General features: G+C 42.2%; 1 protein-coding gene across 3 annotated transcripts in view; it reads left to right on the top strand.

Annotated features, from left to right (window-relative positions):
- The window catches only part of GPM6B (glycoprotein M6B), a 171,666-nt gene that overhangs the window by 123,919 nt on the left and 35,581 nt on the right, over positions 1 to 12,166 (top strand). Inside the window, exon 1 of one of the 3 annotated variants that reach the window (XM_074993148.1) lies at positions 11,276 to 11,575. The exons of 1 other annotated variant lie outside the window; for it this stretch is intronic. In XM_074993148.1, coding sequence (XP_074849249.1) covers positions 11,515 to 11,575 — 61 coding nt within the window. In that variant the 5' untranslated portion in view covers positions 11,276 to 11,514. Of the gene's footprint in view, positions 1 to 11,275; positions 11,576 to 12,166 lie in introns of those variants that run through there. One more of the 3 variants, XM_074993167.1, reaches the window with a different exon arrangement.

The raw sequence follows: 12,166 nt of genomic DNA, 5'->3' as shown, positions 1-12,166 counted from the left end.
GCAGTGGTGCATTCCCAGCACTGCTACTGCTGTAGCAGCAGCCAGAGCCTTGAGCCCTTGTAAATCACCAAGCCTGGGGCAGTTGCCCCCCTTCTCCCCCACTGTGTGTGCGCCTTGGTGAGGGGCTGTTACCCCAACTCTGTGCCTTGGCTGTGGGGAGACCAGAGTATTTGACTCAGCAGGACAGGGAGGTGGGGTGCCCCAGATCAGTGTTGTGGTATCAGCAGATCAGGTGGCAGTCTCAAAGGGATCTCTGTGACCCAACCCAACACCCATTTATTTCAACACTTTGTCAGTGTTTTGGCTGAGATTGAGGGAGAGGGTCAGTTAAGCTGCTGCTGTATAAATTGACTATTTCCTGGCTGAAATCCTGAATCTGTTCAAGTTAACAGTAGTTTTGCCATTGACTTCAGTGGGGCTAGGATTTCAGCCCAGCTGTTTTAGATGAGACATTGATATATGCTTGGTCAGAATGGCTTCTCACAACGAACTTATGGTTGTCTTATTTTGGTGGCATCTTCAAACTCAGGAAAAGTATGTAAAAGTGAACTTCTGTTTCAGAAAGATGGCAAGGTGGTTATGCTGCTGAGCTGGATGTCAGCAAACTTAGGTAGTATGTTTGGCTCTACCACAGGATTCCTATAGGACTTGGGGTGGGCAACTCACTTACCTCTGTGTCTCATTTTCTCAATTTACAAAATGGTGATAAAGTTACATTGCATCTCCCAAGACTGTTGTTTGTTTCCCTTATTTTTCTAAGTTGCTTTGAGATCTTTAGCTGGAAGATGCTATAGTACATAACATAAGAACATAAGAATGGCCATGCTGGGTCAGACCAAAGGTCCATCCAGCCCAGTATCCCGTCTGCCGACAGTGGCCAATGCCAGGTGCCCCAGAGAAGGAGAACAGAAGACAATGATCAAGTGATTTATCTCCTGCCATCCATCTCCTGCCCTTGTTCTGAAGGCTAGGGCACCATACTTTACCCCTGGCTAATAGCCATTTATGGATCTAACCTGCAAAAATTTATCGAGCTCTTTTTTAAACCCTAATAAAGTCTTGGCCTTCACAGCCTCCTCCGGCAAGGAGTTCCACAGGTTGACTGTGCCCTGTGTGAAGAAAAATTTTCCTTTTATTAGTTTTGAACCTACTACCCATCAATTTCATTTGGTGTCCCCTAGATCTTGTATTACGGGAAAAGGTAAATAATTTTTCTATATTCACTTTCTCCACACCATTCATGATTTTATATACCTCTAGCATATCGCCCCTCAATTGCCTCTTTTCCAAACTGAGAAGTCCCAGTCTCTCTAGCCTCTCCCCATATGGGACCCGTTCCAAACCCCTAATCATCTTAGTCGCCCTTTTCTGAACCTTTTCTAATGCCAATATATCTTTTTTGAGGTGAGGAGAGGAGGGGAAGTATGATATCTTTTGTTTTATTATCTATCCCTTTTTTAATAATTCCTAACATCCTATTTGCTTTACTAACTGCCGCTGCACACTGCGTGGATGTCTTCAGAGAACTATCCACTATAACTCCAAGATCCCTTTCCTGATCTGTCATAGCTAAATTTGACCTCATCATGTTGTATGTGTAATTTGGGTTATTTTTTCCAATGTGCATTACCTTACACTTACCCACATTAAATTTCATTCTCCATTTTGCTGCCCAATCACTCAGTTTGCTGAGATCTTTTTGTAGTTCTTCACAATCCCTTTTGGTTTTGACTGTCCTGAACAACTAGGTGTCATCTGCAAACTTTGCCACCTCACTGCTTACCTCATTTTCTAGATCATTGATGAACAAGTTGAACAAGATCAGTCCCAGGACTGACCCCTGGGGAACACCACCAGTTACCCCCCTCCATTGTGAAAATTTACCATTTATTCCAACCCTTTGTTTTCTGTCTTTTAACCAATTCCCGATCCATGAAAGGATCTTTCCTCCTATCCCATGACTGCCTAATTTATATAAAAGCATTTGGTGTGGGTCCGTGTCAAAGGCTTTCTGGAAATCTAGGTATATTATGTCCACGGGGTGCCCCCTGTCCGCATGTTTATTAACCCCTTCAAAGAATTCTAATAGATTAGTTAGACACGACTTCCCTCTGCAGAAACCATGCTGACTTTTGCCCAACAATTCGTGCTCTTCTACGTGCCTTGCAATTTTATTCTTTACTATTGTTTCTACTAATTGGCTGGTACTGATGTTAGACTTATCGGTCTATAATTGCCAGGGTCTCCTCTAGAGCCTTTTTTAAATATTGGCATTATATTGGGCGTCTTCCAGTCATTGGGTACCAAAGTATTGTTCTGTGTGTGCGTGCATGTGTGCACATGTTCACACTCGTGTGTTTTGGTGTCAGTAATTTACAAACTTGTCTTTCCCTCCTAGTCTCTGCCCCCCTGCCTCCCGCCAAGTCTGGTGATATCGGTATAGTTCTTCAGCCTGAAGAAACAAGCCACATTTGTTTGCTTTTTTAATTTCTGTATGATTGCAGCGTGTGATTTAGGCAGTATTTTTTTTTAGGTCTGGGTTCTAGTACCAAATAACACAAATTGCATTTTGTTCTTGTGATTTGCCCCCCCTCAAGCTCTACAGAATATTTAACACTTTTGTACTGAGCTTCATATTTTCAAAGTGATTGGCAACAATTGAGAATTAACTGGCTTTAAACATACGCCCTTGGGAGTCAATGTTGGATGTAGTTCTATTTCTGTATGGATTTAACATATAATCTGAACGTAAAATTTAACTTTTATCTCTTGCTTACAAACCATCTCAAATATTAAAAAGTAAGAACCCCTTTACAAATTAGGGGCCAGTAACTCTTGGAAATCAAGCTGAATGTTTTTTTCTTTCTGGTCCACCCAGTGGAGAATTAGCCACTGGGCCAGTGGGGCCCATGCCCAGAGACTCAAGGCAACAGGAGTGCCCTGCAAAAATGGGTGCCCCAACCCTGTGAGTAGAGCAAGCCCCCATGCCCCACCATGTTCCCTAGCAGAAGCATCGGGGTGGGAGGAGGTAAGGAAGACCTGCAGGCAGAAGGGGTGGGAAGAAGTTCCCACTTGCTCTGGCCCAAGATTCCACAAAAGTGTGATCTGCTTCTGGCCACCCCGTATGACCTGTTTTAAAGTGATGATAATGCAAATAGTCATATTTTCAATTTCAGAAGATGGAGGCATCCCTCAGACAGTCCTGGGCGTCGCTAAAAGGGAATGCTAGCACAAAGAGTAATGGTTTTTGAGGTGAGATTTGGAGAGAATGATTTGGTGGCTCAGACTGGGAGAGAGCCTGGTGGATGAGGCAGCACAACTTCAAGTGCAGAACTCCTGCCTTTCTGGAAGCCTGAAACGTGAGATGAGAGTATAGGGTAAATGGGAGCGCAGGAAAGGGAGCTGTGGCAAGGCAGCAGAGAGTTCTGAGAACAGAATGGTGGGTGAAAGGTGAGAGAGCAATCTTTTCCACCTCTAACAGGTAACATTCTGTTCACTCATTCCCGGGTAAGTCTGGAAGTGCTCTTTAATAGACTCTCAAGTATTTTGTTTTTCCATGACCAGTGATGGGCTTTTGCCACTTCCTGCTAGCAGACTGTGGAGTCTGGCCATGGTGTTCAATGTATAATTTTATACTATAACACAATTTTCCTTGGCACAATTTCATCCCATTTCCCGTAGTTTTACCCTCACAGATCAAGCAAGGAAAAATTCCTTTCTTTCTTGGGCATTTGCAAACTGCAAGTACAGAGCAGCTGTGGGTATCTGGAGGCTTGAGAGATACAGACTATTCCTGGTTTGTGGAACAATTTTGATATGAATAGGTCTTTTGCCCCCTTCATTTATACTGTATGGTGGCATAGAATAAACAACATAACATGGGATAGAGCATGTGGTATTAACATCTAAGGAGATGCTTCAGCAGATTCAGAATTAAGTACAGATGACAATTTTCTGTGGTGGCCACAGATTTAGACATGAAATCTGTTAGAGGACACATTTCGCAGTCAAGGGTGATTCTAATTTATTTAGCTTTAGGTGCAAAGTCAAGGTCTAAGTTTAGGAAAGTGAAAAGTCTTGTAGCCTTGTATTTTGTATCTGCTCCAACCTGTGCTGCAGCACGTGACTACTGGTGGTTTCATAGTCAAGACAGAGACTAGAGGGGTCTGTAGGTGACTCAGGAGTGCATTTGCATGGATGTAATGTCAAAGCTAGCAGAACCCTAAGAGAGGGATGTAGAGAAATTGAATCTTGAAGTATTTAAAACAAGAAAGAGTGAAGTGGGATGGGGTTGCTAAGTGGAGTCTCCAGGAATGAGTTAAACTTGAGGAATGCTAGAAACGCATCTCAATGAGGCACTGGAAAAAAAATATATATAGTGTTGAGATAAGTTGCAAATAGATGAGAATCTACAGGGGATATGGCAAGGTAAGTATTATGTAACTAAGATGTTAAAATCCAAAGAGCATTTGAACTCAACAGGTTGAGTTACCTCTGGTCTTGTGGTATTGCCTGCTGGTGATGTAGCTGAATGTGAAGTGGGAGTGCATTTTGGTGAAAAAGAACAGACTTGAAGTCTGCCATTTGCTCACGTAGCTTCGATACCCTCATTCCTCTAAGACTGGGAAACTTCAGGAGGTGCCCAAACTTTATGCCCTAAAGCGGGAGGAGGAAGCTTATGCAATGTGTGTTAAGCAGTAGCTATAGTATGAGTGCTTGATTTGCAAAGATTTTCCAGTTATTCAGCTAGCAAATAGAATTAATTGGATAACTAGGCAGTTGAAAAATATGATGAGGCTTTAAAGCCTTCAAAAGCAGCCATGCTGTTCACTTCTAGGACTATAAAGATGGCCACGGAATATTCAGTCAGTATGGGTGGAGAAAGCCACGAAGATAGAAAAGGGCAGCATTTTCAATGTCAGTGGTTAATTAAAAAGCTGCTTCTCATAAGGAGGTTCTGTGCTAGCCTTGGCAGGATCTATTTCACAGTTCAGTTGTCATTCCAAGAGGCTCCATGTTAGCTGTGGTGAATTTATGGGTGTGGAAATACAACTGCTTTGGTGTTTGCTACACTGTAGTGTGTGCACCTTTTCTGGGGAAGGAAAGATGTGGGATATAGGGCTCTATTTGTTAAATGTCATTGAATTTAGGGACCTACCAGAACAATCTAACATGTTTTCCTGCTAGGGAATCACTCACATTACCTATCAAACAGTTACTACAGTTTTGTCCAGCCTAGTTTTAAAAGTCCCCTGTGAGGGGAATTTCACTGCTTGCTTTGGCAGACTGTTCTACGTCAGGAAATGTGCCTGATATTCAGCCAAATTTTTCCTTTCTGATTTTCAGCAGTTGCCTCCTATGTTGTTATGCTAAATAACTTTCCTTCCTCCTCTTGCTCCTTGCTATTGGGAGGCCGTTTTCCTGTCCCATTTGCTTAGTCATGCTGCATATATTTAGTGTTTTATTATCTCTTTTTTATTATCTTTTACCTTAGTCACTCCAGGCTCTTTAATATTTTTGTAGCTGTTCCATGAGCTCTCCCCAGTTTTTCAACACACAGTATTTCTGGTAACCAGGTGCCAAGAACAGAACAAATTTCACATATGATTATGTCAGAGCTATCAAGAAGGCCAATTGCTTCCTGTTGAAGTTTGCAACCTGACTATTTGTTTTGTTTTGTTTACTGTTTTTCAGTGTTACTGTTTTCTGTATTCCTCTTTCCCATTGATATTTGAAGTTTGAATTACTGTATTTTCCCACAGATTTGAAGTTTTTATTTCAAGGTGAATCTTTTGTTTTAAAGTTTCTATTTACAGTTCTCCTCTCCGAACATCTTTGGATCATTCTGCTCTGCTAGGTAGTGTTCTTAATACCTTTCAGTTCATTTTAATCTATGAATTTCCTTGTCCTGTTTTACTCCTTTTTCTAAATAAATATTGTTAAATAAGGTTTGTCATAACACAGACCATTGCAGTGCCCACCAGAACCATACCTCTCCCCAACTTCGTTCTTTGGCATGAGGAAACTGTCTGAAGGACTACAAAAAATAGGCCATAACTGGCAGTGATTACATTCAAGCCCTTTTGACTCCATTTTAAGAACAGGGTTTTGTGAGACTCTGTACCAAAGGTTTAACTATAGTAAATCTACTGCTTTACCTTGTCCACAGATTTGTAATATTGAACAAGCGGTTGGATTAGATGGCGCACAGACTTTCGGGATCCATACTTTTTATTGGTTAGGGTTCTTTTCACAGCATCCCATCCTCCTCTTGCTTTATAACAAAATGCTTATGAATATGCATGTGCATAACTTGAAGATGCTTTGAAACCCAAAATAAAGCCATAGGTTAAAGTGTCTGTATATTTGCTTGTGTTATCTGCTTGCTTTAAAACCATCCCCTTTGAATATATATTGCAATCCTATGTGATAGTCTCAGGATGTAGCCTGTAAAAGTCCAATCTCTGTATTTTAGGTTCAAATGTTATTTGAGGAAAGTGTGAGAACTCTTTGTTTAGCTCTCTAAAGCCTTTGTAAAAATGGTGGCATGTGTCCATCTACTTAATTTTCTGTACTTAATTTCCGTCTAATGAATTTCCTTTAACTTACCACAGATCTCCATATTGTTTATGAATGTAAACTAGATCATGTCACTGACTTGAACAGAAGCAGCCAGCATTTAAAAAGAATGGGCACCTACTAACAGAATTATGTTTTATATACCTATATATCTTTAACTATAGTTATTTATATATACATAAATATTTAAATATTTTAAAGGTATTTTTAATTTGTGTAATTGCAGTTCTTCACTTTGACCAAGAAAATAATCAGATAATTTTAAAAAACAGAGATTTTGTAGTAACTGATTATCCACAGGGACCTATTCTGTGGTGTTCTCACGTATTTAACTCCCAGTTTCCTGCTGTAGGCTTAGGGCTGTGTTTCAGCAGTAGAAATCTCCATTCACAAACCCCCACTCATTTTTAATGATTTTGAGCTGTAAATAAAATGTCGCTCTATTGAACTCCTGGAGCATAATTGTGTGACTCTCTCCAGCATTGGTTATCACAGTCAACCCAGTATTATGACTGTGGTTATCTGGATTTCAGTCCCTGGAGACCTTCTTGTTGTATTTTGTTTAAGCTTTTAAAAACTTTTCAGAGGAGGGAAGGAGTAGATTCTAAACATTCTCTGTGGCTGTCTGGGTAACAGTGCTGGTCACCCCATGGAGTGTTTGCATACAACCTCGCTTCCCTGGAGGTCAGTGCATTTGGGAAAAGATTGACCTGATTTTGAGACAAGATGGGGCTTGTGCTTAGGTTTTTGATTTCAGTGGTGTTGGATATATACTGTTAGCTGATGTATGTCATAGACTGATGGCAGAAGAGGAGAAAACAGTGTTTGTTCCCTCTGCAGTGCTTACTAATGAAGGGAAATAAGTGCAGGAGCATTAGGAAGTGACTAGAGTAAGATGATAAAGAGTGACTTAAAGTCAATCACATTTTCCAGCAAGCTGAAAGGCAGGAGGGAGTGGGAGAGAACTTCACACTTTGCTTCATCACTTAAATCTTCAGAGAATGATTCATTAGCTAGAATTAATAATTTAATTTGTTAAAATAGCTTTAAATAGTTAGATTGATGTCTTCTCAAGATATTTGTTCAACTTCTTGATTAGTTAATGTCTTCTTCTAGCATTGTATTTCTTCTGTACCTGGGGTGTAGGAGAGGGGATCCTTGAAGTGGGGTATGGTCTCCTCCTCCCACTAATTAGTCAATAACATCTTGTCTAAAGTCCTGAACTCACTCAGCAAAACCTGCTTATGAACCAGAAAATATGCAACTTTCAGCCAATAGACCTCACTTATATTGACAGGAGGTTCTGTAGTAGTTTTCTTCTGAAGATAAGTGGGTCAGCCAAAACATTAAAAAGCAACAACAACCATCCCCCAAGATGATTGTATCTTGGGAAGGATGTCACATGTCATAAACCTATTAAAATTGCATCACTATGGAATTATGTCCGTGCTCTGAGGGGAAAGAACTGAAGTAGCAACCTTCCAAATAAGACAGTAAAAGTCAAATTAAGGAAAAAGAACTAAATGTGGCATAGCAATTATCAAACACTGCCAGTTTGTTGATAAACTGTGAAAGCCTCAGTGATTTTACTTGCAGAAAAAAATAGCTACCTTCCCAATTTGATTTGCTGCTGTAGGAGGGTGCGAGGGAGGCCAGGCAAGGCAGGGGGTTAAACATGGCCTGTTGGCCTAATCAGCCCCACTCCACTTCACCTGCGGCTAGTGTCGGGCCTGGAGCGGTATAGAGGGAGGGAAGCCAGCTCAGTTGGAGGCTGACCAGTGAAGAGGCAGGAGGCCCCATGCCAGAGCTGCCACCCGGTTAGCCACTGGAGGGTGCACCCCAGGACCCTCCCCCAGGTACTGAGGGGAGCGAGGAGCCCCTCCCCGGGGAACCCCCCTCCTGCCAAAAAGGGGAACTAGATTCTCGGGCCACACCCCAAACTCAACCCATAGACGCTTGGGTGGGGGCTGCAGACCCACCCAACAGGCCCTGGCCAGGAGGCCTAGCCACTAGGCCACCCGGGCCCAGGTGCAAACTGCTCACAGCGGCTTTCTGGTATGACAATGAAGCTTGGAGCTGTGTCTGTTAGAATCATCACCTTGCACTTTTGTTTTCACTGATGTCAGATGGAAAAATGCTCCCCAGGAAAGGTATCTTTGTTTACAAGGATCATTAGACCAAAGTTTAATTCTGTTCTACGCAGGTTCTTATCACCATAGTATCAGAGCATGATGTCCCTGTCCCCATAGCATCCAAGTGCTTTTATGTGCCAAATATCGGAGGGGTAGCCATGTTAGTCTGGATCTGTAACAGCAACGAAGGGTCCTGTGGCACCTTATAGACTAACAGAAAAGTTCTGAGCATGAGCTTTTGTGAGCACAGAGTCACTTCGTCAGATGCTGGTCTTGGAAATCTGCAGGGCCAGGTATAAATAAGCCAGAGCAAGGGTGGGGAATAAACGCACACAAATCAGATATCTGAAATGGCAATATACAAAAACCCGTAGGAGAGCACTTCAATTTCACGGGCCACCCAGTAGCAGACTTAAAAGTAGCTATCCTACCGCAAAGAAATTTCAGGACCAGGCTCCAAAGAGAAATTTCTGAGCTACAATTCATCTGCAAATTCGACGCCCTCAGCTCAGGCTTAAACAAAGACTGTGAATGGCTGGCTAAATACAAAAGCAGCTTCCCCTCCCTTGGTGTTCACATCTCCAGATCAACTGCTGGTAGTAAGCCTCATCCTTGCTGACCGAGCTAACCGTCTGCATCTGATGAAGTGAGTCTGTGCTCAAGAAAGCTCATGCTCAAAACTTTTCTATTAGTCTATAAGGTGCCACAGGACCCTTCGTTGCTGTTACAGATCCAGACTAACACGGCTACCCCTCCGATACTTGAGCTAACCTTGTTATCCCCACCCTTGCTCTGGCTTATTTATACCTGGCCCTGCAGATTTCCAAGACCAGCATCTGACGAAGTGAGTCTGTGCTCACGAAAGCTCATGCTCAAAACTTTTGTGTTAGTCTATAAGATGCCACAGGACCCTTCATTGCTGTTATGTGCCAAATGTGGTTTGATCTTTTTCTTATCCTCTCCCTAGGACAATAGTTCACGCCTCCCGAAAAGCTCTATGTCCTACACAGGTGAACTTTTCTTTGGTGGTAGAAAGTACATTTGTGCTAGAGCAGCAGAGCTGTTATCCAACGACTTTACTCTAGAATTTTAGGTAAGCATTAAGTACTTGATATATCATATAATGCAGACCACTTGGGAGGCAATGCATTGGTGTCCCATTCATGGGATGGGACAGAGTCTCTTAATTAATCAAAGATGGTAGAAGGCATTATTTGGAGGTGCAGCTATTAAGTGCTTGCTGTCAGTGAGAAATCTAGAAGTACTCCCAAACTGGACTGAATTGACCAAGTATGGGTGTATTCATTGTAAACAAAGGAGATAGTACCATGTCTGAAAAGTCTTCAGAGTGCTTTTCTCTGGGCAAATGTCTTTCTCCACTTAAATATAAGGTATATATGTAACCTACACACCTATGCAGTGGTACCTAGACCACTTCACAGAGAAAGAATAAGTGTCCTCTACAGGCTGAGCTGAGAGCCACCTGGCTTTTAGCCCAAACTGTGGAGGTGCCTGCACTAAACTCCAGTGTTCCCTGGTTTGAGCCTGTCTGTGGGCAGTTATGTATGCAGGATATGGGACTTAACCAGTATGGTGCTGAGCATCCAAAGCAACCACTAAAGAAAGCTGGTATCCCATTTTCTTGTAGGGTCAGCCCGGAGGAGGGGGAAAAAGTACAATTGGTTAAATCACTGAGCTTCCTAATCCCCGCGAGTGCCCATTATTTCTGTAAAAATGTCCTCTTCTTTAATTGCCTGAACCACTGATTCAGAGATGCACTTTGAAATGCACTTAGGTCCATCCCTGTTCAGGACAGTGCTTAAGCACTGCTTAATGCTGAGGATGTGCTTAATTTTTTCTCTGAAAAGGAGTGGTTCCCTGAATTAAGGCCTCAGGTTAGGCACCCCTGTGAAAATTATGGGCTGTATGCTTGCTTCACCCAGTTTCATTTAAAAAAAAAAAAAAAAGACATTGTACTTCTCTTCATTTGTATGCACATTTATATTGTGACCTTTGCTAGCTAGGGGAGATGGAAGGGATTTTAAACTCTGCTTCAGTTTGTGTTTGTGTTATGCGAACACAGATACATCCATACACAATTGTTTGTTTTCCTTTGGTTTATGCTGTGTGGGAGCCAAATTTTACTTGCTTCTTAAAGTCAGCAGAAGATAAACTGGAGGCGGCATGCATATTGTGTTTATGTTCTCTGCAAGAGCAGAGGGCATATGGAATAAATCAGAACGTGAAGCATAATAATAGGGTCCCATGGGAAAGAGAGCCTTGTGATTGTGTGATGACTCTCCCTAGAGACAGCAATAGCTGAGTCATGCGACAGAAGGGGGCTTCTTTCATTCTCACATACATCCCCACTCCTGATGTCACAAATCCATTATTTGCTGAGAGAATTGATTAACATTCAGTGGGAGCCTCTGGAGGAAGAGAGGCAAGGGGAAAGAGCGAGCACGCAAGGAGAAAGGGTGTTTAGCTGAGTCTTCCCATCCCAGCGACACAGAAGTTGGGACACAATTGGACACAGAATGGCTGTTTGTAGCTGGGGTCCTTGATGATGTATGGCTGAGCGTTTCCTGGCACAAATCTTTATGGACCAGTACGCAGAGCAAAATTGAAGCCGACAGGACTTTTTGCATTTTGGAAAGGACTGAAATCTACTGTACTGAAGAACAGAACCACTCAATCACTGCTGCTGTAAATAAGAGACAGAAGGGAGTAAGAAAGAAAGAAAAATAAAAGAGAAAAAGATTTGGCTGGGAGGAGGGGGGAGAAGGCATTTTTGGTGGATGGTATGAAGCCAGCCATGGAAACTGCAGCGGAGGAAAATACAGAACAAAGCCAAGAGAAAAAAGGTATCCAGAGGTCTAACAATAGCCTGTTTAAATCTTTTCAGTGAGGGTACTTAAAGAGGGTTAGACTGGTTTTGTCACTCTCTTTTTAGAACAGCTCTTAAACAATTATGATTGCATCTTTCTAGCTTTCAGGGTTTTTTCTTTTTGCTTGCGAGGCTTGACGGCATATTAAAAGAGCAGGAATCTTTCCCTCTGTGTATGTTCTTGCTGTAAACCTTCTCCAACCCCATCAAAAAAGGTGCGATTTTGCAAAAGAAGCCTTGTTTTGCTACCACTTTTTGGTCAGGGTTGGCAGCTGGAAATGTGTGCATGTGTATGCTCTTCAGAGCCATAATCAGAAATTTTCACTGTGAAGCTAGACATGAAGCAGTGCTGTACAAGGCTACGTGGGAGACCTAGGTTACAGGAACTACAGCTTTCTGCCTGTTTGGAATGAGATCTCTAGCTGCCTTTATACAATAGATAAGTGCCAGATAACAGATTGATTTTTAATTCCTTTTAATCAGCTACATTTAATTCCACAGAATTTTGTTTTTGAAGAGGTTTGTCTATGGTAGGAAAAAGGAGAACTGTAGAAGGCAGTTAACCAGT

Source organism: Carettochelys insculpta, chromosome 1, assembly GCF_033958435.1.
Source record: "Carettochelys insculpta isolate YL-2023 chromosome 1, ASM3395843v1, whole genome shotgun sequence".
In the NCBI taxonomy this organism is placed as follows: Eukaryota; Metazoa; Chordata; order Testudines; family Carettochelyidae; genus Carettochelys; species Carettochelys insculpta.
This window is presented reverse-complemented; position numbering and strand designations above follow the sequence as displayed.